The sequence below is a fragment of the Jaculus jaculus genome, chromosome 10 (genome assembly GCF_020740685.1).
Source record: "Jaculus jaculus isolate mJacJac1 chromosome 10, mJacJac1.mat.Y.cur, whole genome shotgun sequence".
NCBI lineage: Eukaryota > Metazoa > Chordata > Mammalia > Rodentia > Dipodidae > Jaculus > Jaculus jaculus.
The window spans coordinates 59,592,741-59,610,443 of NC_059111.1; the positions used below are offsets into that span (position 1 = coordinate 59,592,741).

Here is a 17,703-nt window from a genome sequence, read left to right on the forward strand (position 1 = left end):
CTTATATCATTACTGAACAAGTTTACCAAAGTGTAACAGACAGAATTATAGAGTTAGTTAAGGTTCAGATAGTTATAGATTGTGTCATGAAATTTTGTCTATGTTTTGGATTCAATAAAATTGATTTGGAGGAGATTAAGAATATTTCTTTTTGGCTCAGAAGTTAAAGGTGCTTATTTGCAAAGCCAGATGCACATAGTAGAGCACACATTTGGAAATTTTTTGCAGTGGCAAGTGGCCTGACATGCCCATAAACCTCTTTTTCCATGAGACTTGTCTCCTTTTTTCATTACATCATGGCAGTTTAGCCCAGTTCCTCTGTTCTTGGGTTAGATATAGCTGAATTAATTATAAAAACTGACTTGTAGATTGGGTGGACATCTTATTTAGCTTTTAAAAGTACTAAACCATAATATATATATATATATATATATATATATATATATGTATGTCTCTATATATATGTATATGTATATATATAGAGAGACATACATATATGTGTGTGTGTGTGTGTGTGTGTGTGTGTAAACCCAATTCTAATAAGCTTTGAAAATTGTAAAATTTTTCATATCTTCATATTTAAGCCAAAAATGTTATTACATAATATAGATTTCTTGCTTATTTTCTTCATAGTTTACTCTCTGTAGCCTCATGTGCCTTAAATATGTAGATTCTACTTTTTGTTAATATCAGACTTTCCAGATATCAGAATGTTGTAATTTGGTTTTGTACAAAGTCCATGATGTTTGGATATCAATAAGCATACATCACCATGCCTGGCTAAAACTCTGTAATTTTAAGATGGTTCTTGTCTTGTTCGTGCTAGCTATTGCTGGGTGATTATCACTAAAGTTATAATCTAAGTCTTATAAAAAAAATGACTTACTGTGATTTTGTTCGTAGAAAAACTGAGGATGCTCCCCATGTCTTAGGGAAATCTACTGTATACAAACAATGTTAATATAGCATGTCTAAGCTTCGTGTAACAGTAATAAATATTTCTTTAGTTAAGCCTTAAATTGTTCAATGGTAAAAGGTACTTATTTAAGAAATTACTTTGTAGCTGGGTGTGGTGGCACATACCTTTAATCCCAGCACTTGGGAGGCAGAGGTAGGAGGATTGCCGTGAGTTTCAGGCCACCCTGAGACTACATAGTGAATTCCAGGTCAGCCTGGGCTAGAGTGAGACCCTACTTTGAAAAGAAAAAAAAAAATTACTTTGTGTCTATCATATTGTCTTTAATGTATGTTAAAATTGGGCTTGCTTAACTCAACAATGACCAGATTTTATTTTATTCTTGAACTATGTATAATCAGTCACAGTCAAGGTTTTACTTAATTAATTATCTCATTTCTGGTATCTTATGTTTATTGCTTGTAGAGATATTGATACTTAAAACATGTTTCATGCCCTAGAAAAATAATCTTAAATTTCTGTTCTGCTTCCAGTTTGAGGGGTAATTGATACTTACATTGGTATAAAGACTAGCCAACATTGCTTTTAAACACAGATGCCAAGTTTTTATACTGCCTTGTCTTTTTCCTGGCATACAATTTGTAGATTAAATTAATTGGTTTAAAGTTATTGGTAAATATTGTTTACAGAGCTACTAAAATGTTTTGCCTATACTTATAACTGACAGATACTTAAAAGATAAAATGTGTATACTTTCTGTGTTCCAGATATAGCTTACACTGTCACCTGACAACTAAACTTAAATATTAATCAGAATAATTTTAAACTATTTTGTCATTCTCTAACCAGATCTGCTTTGCTAACCGGATATGTTCTGTACCCTTTAAAAATAACCTGTTTTGCTAATCAGATATGTATAGTCTCTCTGAGTGATTAATAACTATATTTAAAGGCCAAAATCAATTGGAAACATTGGAGTTAAAAATATATCCAATATTTTGGTTCCGGCTCCCAGGTTAGAAGGCTATAGGAGATAATGGGACACTTACTAACTTCTAGCCTCTGGTAAGTTACCTATTTTCTTGATCAGAGAGGATATGGCGACACAGAGATGAATTTCATGTCAGTGTATCTGCAACAGGAAAGTCCCATCAGAGGAAAAGCAGTCCTCCAGGCTTCCCAAATGAGGGAGGGCTACTTGGTCAGCACAGCCTTGACTTATCTTAGATGACAATGCTGAGAGTCGTAGAACTCCTCACAGGTCCCTAAAAGTCTCTCCTACAGGGCCATTTTTGCCCTCCAAAATATATAGTTAGTTTTGGCAGCCTACATAGTCTTAATCACCCAGTAAGAAAAATATAAAAAAAAAATAACTACAGTATAAACAAAGATTCAGACTAATAGGCTCCCCTGTCTGATGCTGCCTTATAATACTAAACTCTAACATTAACTCATGCCTTCTGCTTCTGCCTCCCCCTGACTCCTTCTGAATGTCACCTACTCTGGCCCTAGCTCCTCCCACTTACCGTAATCAGAATCAGAACTATTCCTTGGGCTCCTTTCTTCCTTAGCCCTTATTCTACCTCATCCAAGGATAAGTACACTCCCACTCCAATGTGTACTCTTAGGCTTAAACTCTCTCATTTTTCCTACTCTTCCCCTGATCCCAAAATGCTCCCCTTGAATACGCTGATACCCCTCTGCCTACACTTTCTTGTCCCAAGTGCTCATCCTCCCCTGACGCCTGGTGTTTTGATATCATAGCTGTTGACAAGGGTAACGAGCTCCTTAATTCTTCCTTCTGTCCTCTCATGGGGTGCACAGAGCTGATCTCCTTCACCTTCTCTATAACATATATCACCAGCGACTGCCCCGAAGCCAACTCAGTACAGGGATGTTATGAGAGAACTCTCTGCTTTGCTCAGGACCAGCTCGTAACATCATGCTACACTGGTGCTGATGGAGGGTGCTCACTATCAATTTCACCACTCAGTCACCTCTAGCCATCAAGAAACTCCCACCTCATCACTTGCCCTGAAGGAAAACCCATAGACTGCATTTTCCAGCCCCTCCCATAAGAATTCATGCGCCTATGGCCAACATGAAAAATTAGCCTTCATCCTATATCATTAACAAAGGCTGGAAGGTTAGGTCCGGATAGGCTCCCAAAATGGAGTCACCAAGGACAGTAGGATGGTGACAGACATAAGGAAGTAGATTATCTACCTCCCTCAAGAAACTGCCCACTATTATCCCTTCTTTGCCTAACAATGCCCCCAGGTCGTGGTTTCCTGACCCCTCATCCCTAAGTCCCCTGGTCACTGTTCTGGTCTCACACCCTAGCTACTTGAAATGGCTAATGAACAAAAAAGTTCTTTTCCCTTCCTCACCTTTCCCCAACTAAAAAGCTCCATAATGCCCACTATCTGGAAACTCAGGTTGGCTGTGCTCTGCTCTTGTGAGCCAGCCCTGGTAACTGATGCTTTTCCTGAATAAAGCTTTCATCTTTGCCTCAGAGTGGTGTGCATAGTCTTGGTCACTCCCAAACCTTACACTTACTGGTTTTGTTTTATTTCCATTCTTATATTCATTTATTTCTTATTTTAATTTTCTGTTTATTTTGGGTTTCCTTTACTCTTCTTTCCAATATCTTATGGTAGAATCCAAGACCATTTCTTTGAGCTTTATATTCTTTTCTACATGCATTTCATGCTATAGATTTGACTTTAATGTTCATTTATAAATATGTCATTGAGTTTCTTGTGTTAAGGATTCATTGACTTTGTGAGCCTATGCTTTAATTGATTGCCACAGTGATGGTGTTTTTTTCTTATTTATTGTCTTCATATCTTTGAAAGAGCACAAATCCTTAAACATAGTAAGTTCTTTTCACTGACTTGGGATTTACGCTTAAATTTTGATTTTGAGTAGAAGTTTCTGCCTTGAGGTCTTAAAGTACATATTCAGTAGTTTTAAGGTTTACTAAAAAGGATTCTTCTCATTTGACTTAATTAGAATTCAACCTGTGTTTAGCATTGAAGGCATGTTCTTGGGACCGAGTTGATGCCAAGTATTTGTGGTAGTTTGAATGGATGCCCCCAGTATATTCAGGTTATTATTACAGTTTGTAAGTTAAATCTGTAGTTACTTGGATGGAGCAGGCATCACTGTGAGTGGATGTGAGTGTCTGGCCTTAAAGTGTGGAGGTATATTTGGCATTTATACTTACTCTCCCTGTATTCTGAACCTATATGTGTTATTCCAAAAATTTACATTTTAACTTTAGCAATGTGGGCTTTTAAAAAAGTATCTTCTTGTGTTATTCATTAATAGCATGTAAGGACATGGAGCCTTTTTACATGAATCAAAACTATAAAAATAATTTCATTCAGAATTTTCTTTAGAGAGAATAGTAAAGTTACCCAGTGTTTGCGTTTTCTGTTGCTGTGACAAAATACTGTAGATAACATAAAATTGGGTGAGATTTATTTGGGCTCACAGGTTTACAGATTTCAGTCCATGATCAGTTTGGTTTTATTGTTTTGGGAGCTGTAGTATGGCACTCTGTGGTGGGGCAAAGACAGTCACTTCATAGGGAGGGAGGGAAGGAGGGAGAGTAAGAGTAAAAGAGAGAGGGGTGGGGTGAGGAATGTGAATGTGAATGATGGGACAGCACTGGGAGTCCCAGTGTCCCTTCAGGAGCTTAGAGCCTATGACCTAACTTGTCTCCATTAGGAACTACGTAGTAAAGATTCTACCACCTCACAGTGATGCCACAGACCAGAGCCCAAGTCATTTATATGTGGGGCTTTTAGGGGACATTTTAATAGGAGTCATAACACCTGGCTGTGCAGATGACCTCTAGGCCACACAGTTCTTTAGGTTCAGAAGGTTGAAAGGGTTACAACATAAAGTGGAAAACAGGGCAAAAATGAGATTGACCAAAATAAAATGAGTGTTATAGATATCAGGAAGGAAGTAAAGATCGAGTGGAATAATATAACAGTTTTTAAGTGAGTGTTACTTAATGTTTTTCATTAATACTATTATTACTTTTCATTCATTACTTTAGAATTAAAAAAATTTTTTCACTTGTCTTCATTCTTAACATCTCTAATCTTTAGTCCCAATTGGAAAATGAAATCAAGATAGGGAGAGATTTTAACATATAAATTCAGGCACAAACATTTTTTTAAAAATGATGACTCTTCTCCTCTCTAGAGATTGTGTTAGCTGCTTCTGTGAGGACCCATTAGTAAATTCCTATCAGTCAGCCCCACAACTTTATATAATAAAGTCAAATTATCTACTCTTCAATCACTCAGAGATACCCACTTACAGTCAGTTGATAACACCTGTGTCACACTTTAGAACCACATAGAGTACTAGTGGTCTGTGCCATAACCTTCCTTTTTTTGGGATAGCTAAATTTTCATTTTTTTTCTTATTTTGAAGTATACACTGTAAATGACTTCAAACAGAATGATTATTAGGAATTTTCCATGTTGTAATTGAACTGGCATAACTGTTATAATGTGGGCTTTTTAAGTATTTCCTGAAAGTAAAATTGGCACACTTTATAGAACAACAAATTGTCATGTCTCAAATTGTTTATTTTATTTTCCAGATATGTGTCACAAAGATGTCCACACGGAACTGCCAGGGAATGGATTCGGTCATCAAACACCTGGACACAATTCCTGAGGATAAAAAAGTCAAGGTTCAGAGAACACAGAGCACTTTTGACCCATTTGAGAAACCAGCAAATCAAGTAAAAAGGGTGCATTCTGAGAATAATGCTTGCATTAACTTTAAGACCTCCTCTGCTGGCAAAGAGTCCCCTAAAGTTAGGCGGCACTCCAGCCCCAGCTCGGTAAGTGCAGTCCTCTCTCATCACTAGGTAAGCAGAAGGAGTGGCCCTCTTCTAATAGTGGCATGCTGTGCTGGAAGATAGCAGCTGATGTTCTCAGGGAGGTTTAATGCATTTTCTCCCAGGATGGCTTACTGTTTTGGAAAAGAGAATAAATTTTATGCATCTCTTTAGTTATAAGCACGTGGAAATCAAATAAATGAAATGATTCAACTTACTGTTGGGAAAAATTCTTTTTAAAATGTTTTTTGACTTATGAGAAATTTATAAATAAAAATTTTTTTGTATTTCAAACTCCTGGGAAGGTTCTTGAACTTTTTTGTGCTAATGAGAACTTTGGAAGTTGGCAAATTCATAAACAATTTCGTTTCAAAATAGATGTTGAAATTTGTTCTCATGTGGTTTTACAGTTTGCTTTCAATGGAAAGATTTTAAATCTTATGACCTGGACATTGAAATTCAACTTCAAAGAGAATCCTGTTCATTCCAATAAAATTCACTGAGGGTTAAGTCAAGGCAATTTTTGCCTTTTAAAAATATTTTTTAAACATTTTTATTTATTCATTTGAGAGGGAATGAGAGTGAGTGAGACACACACACACACATATACAGAGAGAGAGAGAAAGAGAAAGAGGTAGATAAAGAGAAAGAGAATGGACATGCCACGACTTTCAGCTGCTGCAAACCAACTCCAGACACATGTACTACCTTGTTTATCTGGCTTATGTGGGTCCTGGAGCATCAAACTGGGGTCTTTTGGCTTTTCAGGTAAGTGCCTTAATGAAGCCATCTCTCCTGCTCAGTTTTTGCCTTTTTATTAAAACTCCTGTCTTGGGCTGGAGGGATGGCTTCGTGGTTAAGGCATTTGCCTGCAAAGCTAAAGGACCCTTGTTCGATGCCCCAGGACCCACATAAACCAGATGCACAAGGTGGCACATGTATCTGGAGTTTGCTTACAGTGGCTTGAGGCCCTGGCCATGCCCATTTTCTCTCTCAAATAAAACTTAAAAAAAAAAAACCAAAAAACCTCCTGTCTTAGTTTGGGCAGTGCATCTATAATAATATTTAGAAATCCCAATACCATAGAGTAGGTGGCTGAACAGAAATAAATTTGTCATAGTTCTAGAGCGGGAAAGCAAAAGATTGTGATTCTGGCCAATATGGTGCTTCTTATGATAATGGCAGTAGTCACACCTGTGGGGACGCCAACTTGATGGTCTAATTTTACCTTCTAATAGGACCCATTTCCAAGGATTAGACATTTTCAACAGGATATTTTTGGTGAAGGATGTAGACATTCAGTTTATAGAAGAGGTATCAAATTTTAATGTGCTTGGGCTGGAGAGATGGCTTAGCGGTTAAGCGCTTGCCTGTGAAGCCTAAGGACCCCAGTTCGAGGCTCGGTTCCCCAGGTCCCACGTTAGCCAGATGCACAAGGGGGTGCACGCGTCTGGAGTTCGTTTGCAGAGGCTGGAAGCCCTGGCGCACCCATTCTCTCTCTCTCCCTCTACCTATCTTTCTGTCTGTGTCTGTTGCTCTCAAATAAATAAATAAAAAATTAAAAAAAAATTTAATGTGCTTGCTTCTTTTACCTTTTTTCCTAGAGCTCATAGTTTTTAAAATATATTTATTTATTTTTATTTATTTATTTGATAAATAAAAAATTAAAAAAAATTTTAATGTGCTTGCTTCTTTTACCTTTTTCCTAGAGCTCATAGTTTTTAAAATATATTTATTTATTTTTATTTATTTATTTGAGAGAGAGAGAGAGAGAGAGAGAGAGAGAGAGAGAGAGAGATACAGAAATAGGAAGGTAGACAGAGAGAATGGGTGCGTCAGGGCTTCCAGCCACTGCAAAGGAACTCCAGACGTGTGCACCCCGTTGTGTATCTGATTAACGTGGGTCCTGGGGAATCGAGCATTGAACCAGGGTCCTTAGGCTTCACAGGCAAGTGCTTAACCGCTAAACCATCTCTCCAGCCCTAGAGCTCATATTTTTAAGACTAGCTGGCTCTTAACATTGTAAAACAGTCCTAGCAACTTTTTTTTTTTTTTTTTTTACTTTTCAGTCATCCAATTTTACTAATATGTAAGCCTTTAGTCCCCCAAACAAGGGCCAGTTTGTAAAATTGGGCCATTTAACTTTTTAATTTTTGTTGTTGTTGTTGTTTGTTTACAATTCCATCAGTACTTCTCTTGATGATTGTAGATACTAACACTGCTTGGCTGTATTCAAAAACATTGTAGTCATGGTAGTTTTCCTGACTGGCTTTGTAGTCTTCCATAATGGTTAGGACTTAGGTGTGTGAGACACTGTCAAACCAACAAGACTGCATTTATGCACCCGTCATTTCCAGGATTGTTGGTAATTTGTGAGTATTTCCCCCAAATAACCTTGCCTCCTTGTGTCACCAGGCCCAACTCACTCACATTCACTTCAGTAACTGTACCTTTGGTAATTGCACCTAAAGTTGTATATCGTGGTGATGACGGATTCTTTTTCACACCAAGTATTGGCAGGAAAAAGGCGGCTTTCAGCTCAGGATGTGTTACATGGGCCTTTTTTTTTTTTTTTAATTTTTTTGTTTGCTTATTTTTATTTATTTGAGAGCGACAGAGAGAGAGTGAAAGAGGCAGAGAGCAAGAGAGAGAATGGGCTGCCAGGGCTTCCAGCCACTGCAAACGAACTCCAGATGCGTGCGCCCCCTTGTGCATCTGGCTAACGTGGGTCCTGGGGAACCGAGCCTCAAACCGGGGTCCTTAGGCTTCACAGGCAAGTGCTTAACCGCTAAGCTATCTCTCCAGCCCACATGGGCCTTCTTGAAGTGTAAGCCCATTGGCCTAATGAGCCTTTCATATTTAGGAGGTTTTCTTGTAAAGCCATCGCCAAGGAAGCAGACTTTTGTAACCTGCGTCTTCCATGCCTTCTTTTTTCTTTTTCCTGTTCGAATAACTTTTAATACTTCTGTTTCTCCCTGGGCATGGACTTTGGGCAAAGGGACTTCCCATTTTCCCGCTTTCTCTTTTCGCTTTTGCTTAATCATGTTGGAAATTACTTTTGCTCTGGGCTGTCCTTCTCTGTCCAGCAGATAGGCAGGGACTGCTCCCTGTGGAGTCTTCTCCTCATCCTTTTGTTTGGTGTTTCTCTTTTCATGCGTTTTGATAGTCTTCTTCATTTGTATTTTCTCAGCATGGCGCTGTTTATGGTATAGCTTAGCCTTCAGACCAATCATTATTTTCGCCTTCTTTGAACGTTCATGAGCCTTTCTTTTTTTCTCTTTTTCTCATGGTAATCCAAACGATATCCATAGCGTTTATGGTGTAATTCAATATATTCATTTTGTGGCATGGTGACTGCTGCCGAGCCGCGGGGAGCAGCCTCCGCGGTGCAAAGGAATTGTCAACTTTCAGGTCTTCAGAGCCTCCTGAGCTGACTTCGCACAGCCCGAAACAGGAAAGGGTAGACCCCTATCAACTTTTGAAGTTAATTTTCACCTATAGATACCACTTAATCTTTTGACATAGTTGCTCTAAGAGTTTAATAGCTGGGAGGAAAGTGCTCAAAGAATTTTAATTGTTTTATTGCTAAGAAACATGCTGAAAATTTGAGGACAGATACTGAGAATATAATATAAACTTCTAGAATAGTATTGATACTTCAGTTTAATTAGATTGTATGGTATGGAATGTATCTTGTGTTAAATTGTGTATTAGTAAATCTGAAGCAAATATTATTACTATAAAGCTGGGCGTGGTAGCACATGCCTTTAGTCCCAGCACTGAAGAGGCAGAGGATTGCTGTGAGTTTGAGGCCAGCTTGGGGCTATGGAATAAGTCCCAGGTCAGTCCGGGCTAGAGTGATATCTTAGCTAAAAAAGTACATACATTATTAATGTAACATTTATGAGAAATAATTCTGTGGTTTTATACAAAGTATCTAATATAATGTCTATGTGTGACTATAAGGTAGGTCCCACCTGTGTCACAGTTATTTAATTAATTCCTGGGAGAAATTTTAGATTTAATGATAAATAGAAGAAATGAAAAATATTATTAAGAATGATCCATGTCATCCTATGCAAGAGAATTATATATATTGCTATCTAATTATATATGCTAGCCTGTAAATGATATTTGGCAACCTTTATTTGATATCATATATATATGTGTGTGTGCGTATGTATGTATGTATGTGTGTATATATATATATATATATATATATATATATGCATAAATATTTATACTAGTGTTACAAATAATTCTTATACTAAAAACCAATATAAATCAAATTTAACCAATCCTTGTGTGTTTTCTTTCTTTGTGTAGCATTTTAGATCTCTTACAATCATGTCATATATAAACTGTGGATTGCTTTAATATATCTGGGTAAATGTTGAGTGATAGAGCCTGGTATGGAGGTCAAAGCCAACAAAAGTGAGCCAAAGGAGGCTTGACTTCAAATCTTTGTTTAATGATTTCACAAAATTCTGTTTGAACCCTTCCTCCCTGTTTCTCACATCCACTCTCAGAATTATAGTACAGCATTGTACAACAGTGATTCTGTTTAAAAAATATTTTATTTATTTATTTACTTATTTATTTGTGAAAGAGAGAGAGAATGAGAAACAGCACACCATGGCCTCTAGTCACTGCAAATGAACACTTGTGCATCTGGCTTTGCATGGGTACTGGGGAATCAAACCCAGCTCCTTAGGCTTTGCAGCCAAGCACCTTAATCACTGAGGTACCTCTCCAGTCTAGCAGTAATTTTTAATTATGGTTTTTCTACACTTGGTAGTATTATAATCCATATCTTAAATGGCCATCTCACAAAGACTTGGCACTGACTAGGCTTTTCAGGTAGGGTCTCAAGATGGAATCTAGGTCACTGGGGGCATACCCTTATAGGGTTATTGGTACCATAGCCTCTAACACTTTGTTTCTATTTCTCTCTCCCTAACTGTGCCTCTGTCTGCTTCCCAGCTACCAGGGATGAACAGACCACTTTTGACACGACTTCTGCATTATGTGCTGTGCCACCATACACACAGAGCAATGGGGTTAAGTGACTATGGATTGAAACCATAAGCCAGAATGAACCTTTCCTCCTTCAAGTTGTTTATCTTATGTATTCTGTCAGAGTTATAGAAGGCTGTCTGACACAAAGTGGTCCTTAACTGTCTAAACAGGTTATGAGGATTAAAATCAGATTTTCAGTTTGAAACCATAGACATTCTATGGTCATGTCATTGTATCATTAGAATGGACATGAGATATAATCCTATGTTTATAATGATGCAGCTCAAAAACCTACTCCTGGTTCTAAGAATGAGATTTCAGCAGAAGGTTGACCTACGCATAGTTAATATCTTTTCCATTCAAGTGGGAATTAAGTCCATGGCAACACTTTATGAAGATTGTATTAGTAAAGAAAACAAATTTTCATTTTCAGTTCTGCTAATGACTATAGGGATGTCAATGAGTTTTGTTATTTCTCATCTCTACATTCAAGTTTAAGTGGAGATAGTAGTAGAAGCAATCTAATGGTGAGATTATAGGGATTAAATTCAGATAATATACGTAAAGCTCAAAGATTGGCACAGAGTGAACTCTAAATATTTGTTGGTAGTTGCTATTCCTGTTATTCAATCAATGAACTAAAGCTATTAAGGTTCTGGACAGCTTCTTAATGGCAGGGTGGCAACTACTGTTCAGCTGAAACATCTGCACTTTTCATTATCCAGACCAATGTTCCCCTCCACTGGTCTGGACAATTGACAGTCCTATGCCCTTAATGTATTAACATTATCTCATTAAATTCCACATCTCTATGAAGCGTCTGTTAGCAATTTCACATTAGCCCTCTGTTTCTAAGTCACTACAGTGCCTTCTCAAGCATGCATTCTAAGTAGGGGTGTGATAAGAAGAAAATAGTTATCTCGCTAAGCTGGTTTCCATCCATTCAGGTACCTGATATCACAGAACTAAAGATAACTGAAGGCTTTCCTACATCATAGTTTGATCTAATATCTTTATTTAAATGTAACAATTTAATAAAGTTGCAAGAAATGGCAAATGAAAAGCTCAGACTTCAATTTTTAAGCAAAATAGGATCCTGCCTTCTGATTCTTAGTTTTGTTCATTAGCCTCTTTAAAGACTTGACATTTGAATTCCTTATTTATATGCATAGTAATTACAGATCAGAATATTTCTCTATGCTTAAAATAGATTTGGTTTATGAGAATCTAATTCTCAAGCTCAGACTATCTTATAGACATGTCCTATTCCATAGAATCACTACTTTAAAGATTAGAAAACAATTCTAGAGAGCAATTACATGCTTTTAATTCTTCCTATGAAGGCAATATGATGATATTACAGTGTATTTCCAAAGCATCTAAATATCAGTTTCATAGGACAAATAGCTGACTGTTTTACTGTAAAATGTGGGAAAATATAATTTTTTTGCTTTGCAGTGTTAATAGAATATAGTTTAACTATGACATTATTGCATCCAAATTCATCTAGTAAGATAAATAGACTATATAGTGCCATTAGTATCTCCTCTTGATTTTTCTCTTGTGAATAATGGAGATTGTTCTTATAACAAAATTTCCTTGTTTTAAAAATTCCCTCTGTTTGTTTAAGCAATATTATCTGTCTTATCTTAAACTAATTACATATCCAAGGCAGATTATGAAGAGTAAAATATTATATTTTTAGAAATTAATCTGTGCTTCTCCCAGAATAGGAAAAATATTGTGTTCCATGATCTTGTCAGTTCTGTAGAGCTCTTGTAATTATGCAGTATCAGTGTGTCTCCTAGTAAGTACTAGGAGGTTTTCTTTTCTTCCACCTGTTTTCTTTAGCTTAGCTTAGATTCATTCTTATAGGAACACAAAAGCAAACACACAGGTCTCTTATTCTGATTTTAAATAATTTAGAGGGTAACTGTGAACACAATATTTTCCCACTCAAAATCATTTTATACTGAAGTTTAATATAGGTTTTTAAATTTCTGTTTAAAACTTGGGCTCAGAAGGGTAATGGTAAAGTGTGACATTCGCAAGCTGCTTCCTGGAGATGAAAAATGCATGAGAACATAACCCACACAGGACTAGTCAGGCAATTCTGAATGTAATTTTCCATTAAATTTTACTTGATTCAAATTAACACATGGTTTATATCTTACATGTTTCTTGAAGGGAAAATGAGTTATCCTAAATATATATAGTTAGGAGATATATATATATATATATATATATATATATGGGATATATATATATATATATGGGATATATATATATATATATATATATATATGGGATATATATATATATATATGGGATATATATATATATATATATAAATAAAGTTCTTTTTCTTTAAAGTAAATGGATCAAATGTCTCATCACTAAATATATATATATATGTGTGTATATATATATATATATATATATATATATATATACACACACACACATATACATATATATGTGTGTGTGTGTATATACATATATTTATACACACACACACACACACACACACACACACACACACACATATACACATAATGCTTAGAGTTAAAAGGCTCATCACAGCGTCCATGGCTTAACACACATGGAAACCAATTAAGTTTCTTGAAAAACACAGTTCTCTCTTCCCTCCCTTGCTTTTACTAATAAAATTTGAAACATTTGTCTGTTGATCTTTCTGTGGGCTGAATTGTATTCCCTCAAAATATCTATGTTGAAATTCCCTGTATCTCATGAAGTTAAAATACAGCCATTGTTATTGGTCTAGAACCCTAATCCAGCATGACTGATGTCCTTGTAAGGAAAGGGAGACACAAAGAATATACACTGTGAGGAGAAGCAGTGTGTAGACAGCCTGAGTTGAACAAAGACTGTTAGTGCCTTGACTTTGGGTTTCTCTCTTCCATAACTGGGAGAAAATAAATGTTTTGTTGTTGAAGCCACATAGTCTATGGCATGTTTTTGCACCTCTGACAAACTAAAAGCTAGCCCCTTATTATTTAGTTAGGATGGTTTCTTAAAATGTTGTTGATTACATAATTGTTGCTACTATTTCCTTCTCATACTGTGTGCTAAATGAGAAAAGATAAGATAGATGATTTGTACTTTAAGGAAAAATGTATTTAGTTAAAACTTATAGCATGTTCTTGGGCATGTTGTTTTTTTCTTCTAGGTTTTCCTTTTACACATTTATATTAGGGTAGATGAGACTGAAAGTATAAGTGTACTATTTTGGTTCTATATTTCATTAAAAGTTTAGAAAAATACAATCATGGAGCTTGGTATGGATTTGCTACCTCATTAGAGACTGTTGAGGAAATGAGTTACTGTGGTGCTCAATTCTGGCAGGTTGAGTTATTGACTCAGAGCATTCTTGCAGCAGCTGTTGCTGTGTTTGCTGTAATCATTCTTCCTCTGAAGATGTTCAGTCAATGTCTGGAGATGAGCTGAATTAATAATTGGATTTGTAGAAATTAATTCTTCTCTTGAAATCAGTCTAGTGATGAGTTCAGCTTGCCTAACCAAGCCTTCTCAGTACACAGCTACTTGTTACCATATGCATGTTGAATGATCTGACTTCACATTCCACAAAATTTAGTTCCACATATGAATTGCTCAGAAATAAGCTGTTGCTAAGGAAGAAACAACATGAAAGTTTATGTCTAGTGGGTTTACTTCCAACTGCTGATATTTTTGGATGGAGGTGAATAAGGATGGTATAAATTTGCATATGAAGTATTTCTTAAATTTCTGTTATTAATTTTAACTGCCTAGTGTTTAGCATGTTTAGAGTCTCATTTGTTAGGGTTAAGGAGTAGGATAGGATCCTATAGATTGTGGCAATTAACCTGTAATCCTAGAACTCTAGAGGCTAAGGCAGGAGGATTCTGAATTTGGGGTCAACCTGGATGGCATAGTGAGAGAACAAAAACAAAAACAAAGTAGTAGGCTCCCATTTTATGGAAGAGGTTAAGGTTTAAAGTACAAATGCTTGTTAATGATGCTTAAATATGGAGGTTAGGAGATTCCTTTTCTCCTTCTTTAAAGTTTATGGATCAAATGTCTCATCACTAAATATGATGCTAATTACAGGTTCTAGGAAATAAACTTTATTAAATCAAACATTTATTTGTTTCTAGATTACATTGTTTATATTTGAGATTATATATGTGTGTGTGTATACACACACACACACGCACTTTTAGAATTTGTTTCCTCAGATTTTAAATTTATTTATTTATTTTTGAGAGAGAGAAAGAGAGGAGAGAGAGGGGGGTGGGGAGGAGAGACTGGTCAATACAGAGCCTTCATCTACTGCAAACGAACTCCAGATATGTACTCCACCTTGTGCATCTGTCGTACGTGGGTCCTGGGGAATGGAACCTGGGTCCTTTGGCTTTGCAGACAAGCATCTTAACTGCCAAACTATCCCTCCAGCCCTGCTCCCTCAGATTTTATTTTAGTTATTATATTCTCTTATTCAGTGAAAAACATTAGTAAAATTTTGAAGTGGAGCCTTCCTTGAATTTATGAAACACATCCAACTTGGCTATGATATTTCACTGTTTTTAATACATTTGTTAAAACCAACTTCCTGACATCTTTTAGAATTTGCTTCTGTGTTCATAAAATTTGGCCCTTATTAAATCAATTATCTTATTATCTTATTTTGTTAATAGGATGCTTCCAGTTTCGGGAAATGAAATTCTTAGCATTGGATATTGGGGACATTTGCTTGATACAGTTTAGTAATTGCTTATCTGAATTTTAGTACAAGTTGCTCTTAACAACTTTTGTACTTTTAGGTATTTTACTACTTAAATTTATTCTATTTCCTGGTTTTTTTTTTTTTTTTTTTGCTTAGGCAAATTTGTATAATTGGTATTTTTCTAGAAAATAAGGCATTTCTTCTAAATGTTTAAGTATTTGGTAATTACATGTTGGTTAACAACAAAAGATTTTTTTCTTAGATGGAGCTGTATTACTGTATGAGCATGTGTACTTGATTCTCTCTCTAATTATCCAAACATTGATCTCATTTTACAGTCTTTTCAAACAGCATTTGCTTTTGTTGATCATGAATGTGATATTTTTGCTTTATATTTCATGAGTACCTTCCATTGTCATTAATCCCTTCCTACCATGTCAATTAGTGTTTCATTTCTAGCTGAAGTCAAAAGTCTAAATAATTTTACTTTTTATTTCCATAAGGCATATGTGTGTGTGTGTGTGTGTGTGTGTGTGTGTGTGTGTGTGTGTATAGATATATATTTTGACTGGAGTGGTTCTTACAAATGTTAAAATGTCATGTCCCATCACCACATATTTATTAATTTCCAATTTTAGTTTCCTTTTTAACTCATATGGTTAAGCTACTTATTTGTTTGACAGAGAGAGAGAAAGAGAGAAAGAGACAGACAGAGTGAGTGAATATGGGCACACGAACATTTTCTGGCACTGTAAACAAGTGCCAGATGCATGTGTCTCTTAGTGCACCTGGCTTTCTATGGGTACTGGGGAATCAAACCAGGCCCTCAGGCTGTGCAAGCAAGCTGCACAGCCATCTCTCCAGCCCTAAACCATCTATTTTTATATTAAATATACTTAATAATGTATAAAAGTATGTGATACAATGTGAGATAGATAGTAGATATAGTTATTATAGTGAAGGAAATTATCGTATCCTTTATATCATATAGCTGTGCATTTTGGTTACTATTGTAGCAAGAGCATCTATAATCTGTTTTAGCCAGGATATAAAATATTTTGATTTTTATTATCAATACTCTAAATTTTTAACCTTACTCTAAGTTGTTAAAAAAAAACTTAGAAAGGAATGTTTCTGTAGCTTTCAATTTTGAGATACTTCTTTTGGCTTAATACATGGTCATTTTAAACTAATTTTAAATCTTTGCTTAAAAATATAAGTATATTAATATATGTACTGGATTAAGATGTTAATTCTGATATTTCTGCTTAAAGATCTCTGATTTACTGGTTATTTGCCTGCTCTGTTGGTGACTGAATATTATATGTCTGTCTTCTGTTATCATTATGAGTTTGAAAGTTTCTCAGTTTCATTGCTACCAACAGTTCATTCACATATTTCAAAGCAATGTTAGTAAGCTTTTATTAGCGTGTTATTATCAAAATCCTTACTAGAGTTTATCACTTATTTTATGGGATACACTATTGTTTATTTCTTATTTGTTAGATTGTCTTGCCTTCCAATAATACTAATATATTTCATTCTTAAAAGTAATTTTAGGGGGCTGAGGAGATGGCTCAGCAATTAAAGGTGCTTTCTTGCAAAGTGTGACTGTCTGGGTTTGACTCCCCAGCACCCTTGTGCCTGATGAACAAAGTGGCACAAGTCTGGAGTTAGTTTGCAGTGGTAAAACCCTAGAGTACCCTTTTGCGCTCTTTTTCTCATTGTATTTTCCCTCTACTTCTTCATTTTCACATAAATTCTCTCAGTTGATCCTGTCTCTTCTCAATAGTGTATTGCTGATTTTCCTTCCCTCTCTCAATCTGAGAACTTTTGTTAGCAGGAATTGATTCATTTATGCTTATTTTAATCATTGATGATGTGGGACTCAATTTTCTTATTTTCTGGTGGTTTACTTAGTATGCTTTCTTTCACATTCCCTCTTGGAACCTCCCACTCTTACTTTTTCCTTCTTGAATTTTATCTTATTCCCTTGCCCTCAGTTTGTTTGAAATGCATATGTCTTACTCATACAAATGTAATGATTAGTTTTTGAGAGATAAAAAAAAAACACTAAAACTTTTACTCTTGGAGTTAATATCTACAGTCAGTCTTTATTAATTCATGAAATCTTAATGTGATGATATTTCTCTTTTCCTTGACTTCTTGCCC

The 17,703-nt window shown here is 35.7% G+C and overlaps 1 protein-coding gene and 1 pseudogene across 2 annotated transcripts in view; one reads left to right on the plus strand and one right to left on the minus strand.

Moving 5' to 3' along the window:
* Cdk14 (cyclin dependent kinase 14) overlaps positions 1–17,703 on the plus strand; it is a 707,419-nt gene that overhangs the window by 176,636 nt on the left and 513,080 nt on the right. For both annotated transcript variants that reach the window (XM_045161059.1, XM_045161060.1), the window contains one exon: positions 5,544–5,789. In XM_045161059.1, the coding sequence (XP_045016994.1) occupies positions 5,544–5,789 (246 nt within the window). The remainder of the gene's footprint in view (positions 1–5,543; positions 5,790–17,703) is intronic.
* Positions 8,103–9,167, minus strand: LOC105944953 (annotated as a pseudogene).